The sequence below is a fragment of the Ursus maritimus genome, unplaced genomic scaffold (assembly GCF_017311325.1).
Source record: "Ursus maritimus isolate PB19 unplaced genomic scaffold, ASM1731132v1 scaffold_17, whole genome shotgun sequence".
Lineage (NCBI taxonomy): Eukaryota > Metazoa > Chordata > Mammalia > Carnivora > Ursidae > Ursus > Ursus maritimus.
This window is the reverse complement of record NW_024424119.1, coordinates 58,993,995-58,995,563: the sequence shown is the minus strand read 5'-3', so window position 1 is coordinate 58,995,563 and position 1,569 is coordinate 58,993,995. Positions and strand designations below refer to the sequence as shown.

Here is a 1,569-nt window from a genome sequence, read left to right as displayed (position 1 = left end):
TCTTCCTTTAAAGGAGTCGGTAGACCCTGGTCCCCGTCCCCAAGCCCTGCGGTCTGGCCCCTAGGGCGCTCAGCTGTTCCCGCGTGGGGGACAACCCCCACGACCCATGTGTCCCTCAGCCAGCTTTCTCGTGGGGAAAGGGTCCATACCATCTCTGTGGCTCCTGGCCCTTGCCATGATTTTTAGGAAAGTGGGCAGCACAGTTTTGGGGTAAGTGATAAGTCCTGGCTGTTTGGAGTGGGGTGGGGAGTCCTCCCCTCTCTGTGGGATCTGATTATCCCATTCCCTGGTACCAGGGAGACCCTATACTTCCTCAGACAATTTGTGCAAGAGACTCTGTTTGGCTGCGTTGTGACCTTAGTTAGACTACTAACTGTGCGGCTCAGAGCCTCAGTTAACTTGTCTACAAAATGGGAGCGCTGGCCACCCTGCTCAAGGCAGCCTTGGGGATTATCCTACAACCCTAGGCCCTGAGCAGCCTGTTCTCGCCCTGATCCCGCCCGCTGGCGGTCCCACCATTCCGCAGACAGCAGGTGGGGCTGAGCTGGACAAGCCCAGCAAGCACAGAGGCAGAGGGCACCACAGTTCTAAGAGCAGGAGAGCCTGGGCTTGCCGGCGGGGCAGGTCACCCCTGAAGGAGGGGCACTGGGGGCAGGGGGCGGAGGGGGCGGGCCCTGAGCAGCGCCGTCTGCTTTCACTACAGATGAACCAACCATGGCCGAAATGGGCCCTGCCAACGGCCTCTACAGCAGCCTGGGGGAGCCCACCCCGGCCTTGGGCAGGCCCACGGGAGCCCCAAGCAGCTTCCCACTGGAGCACGGAGGCCTGGCCGGCCCGGAGCAGTACCGCGAGCTGCGCCCCGGCAGCCCCTACGGTGTCCCTCCATCGCCAGCTGCCCTGCAGAGCCTCCCTGGCCCCCAGCCCCTTCTCTCCAGCTTAGTATACCCGGATGCTGGCTTGGGCCTGGTGCCCACGGGGGCCCCAGGTGGGCCCCCGTCCATGAGGGTGCTGGCAGGAAACGGACCCAGCTCCGACCTGTCCACAGGGAGCAGTGGGGGCTACCCTGACTTCCCTGCCAGCCCCGCCTCCTGGCTGGACGAGGTCGATCATGGCCAGTTCTGACTGAGGCCCCCAGCTCCACAGAGCACCGGACGTGGGGGGTGTGGGCAGCAGTGCTGCCCCTGGCTGGGTGGCCTGGAGCGGCACTCCTGTCCTTTCCCGAAGTCCTGGACCTCTGCGGGAAGCAGGTGCCGCCGGCGGCAGCAGCAGCAGCAGCAGCAGCAGCAGCAGCAGCAGCGGGGGACAGGATGAGGACCTCAAAGAGGGCTCCTTTCTACGGAGCGCCCCACCCTGCACCCCTCCCTCAGGGGCAGAGAGACTCCAGCGGCTCCTGTCCGTGTCCGCTCCTCCTTGGACACAGGGCTGCCAGCCTGGTGGCCGCCCAGCAAGCCTTGTTTTGTAAGCAGATTTCTCCCTTGATCGACCAATTAACTGGACGCTTGCTGTTTCTAGACACGAAGTGTCACCCCCACCCAGGCCGGGCCCTCACTCCAGCCTTGCTCCAGCCCA

The 1,569-nt window shown here is 64.2% G+C and overlaps 1 protein-coding gene across 1 annotated transcript in view; it reads left to right on the top strand.

Annotated features, from left to right (window-relative positions):
* LOC121103032 (LIM/homeobox protein Lhx3-like) overlaps positions 1-1,122 on the top strand; it is a 1,754-nt gene extending 632 nt beyond the window's left edge. Inside the window, exon 2 of the mRNA XM_040631369.1 lies at positions 683-1,122. Coding sequence (XP_040487303.1) covers positions 683-1,122 — 440 coding nt within the window. The remainder of the gene's footprint in view (positions 1-682) is intronic.
* The last annotated feature ends 447 nt before the right edge of the window (positions 1,123-1,569 follow it).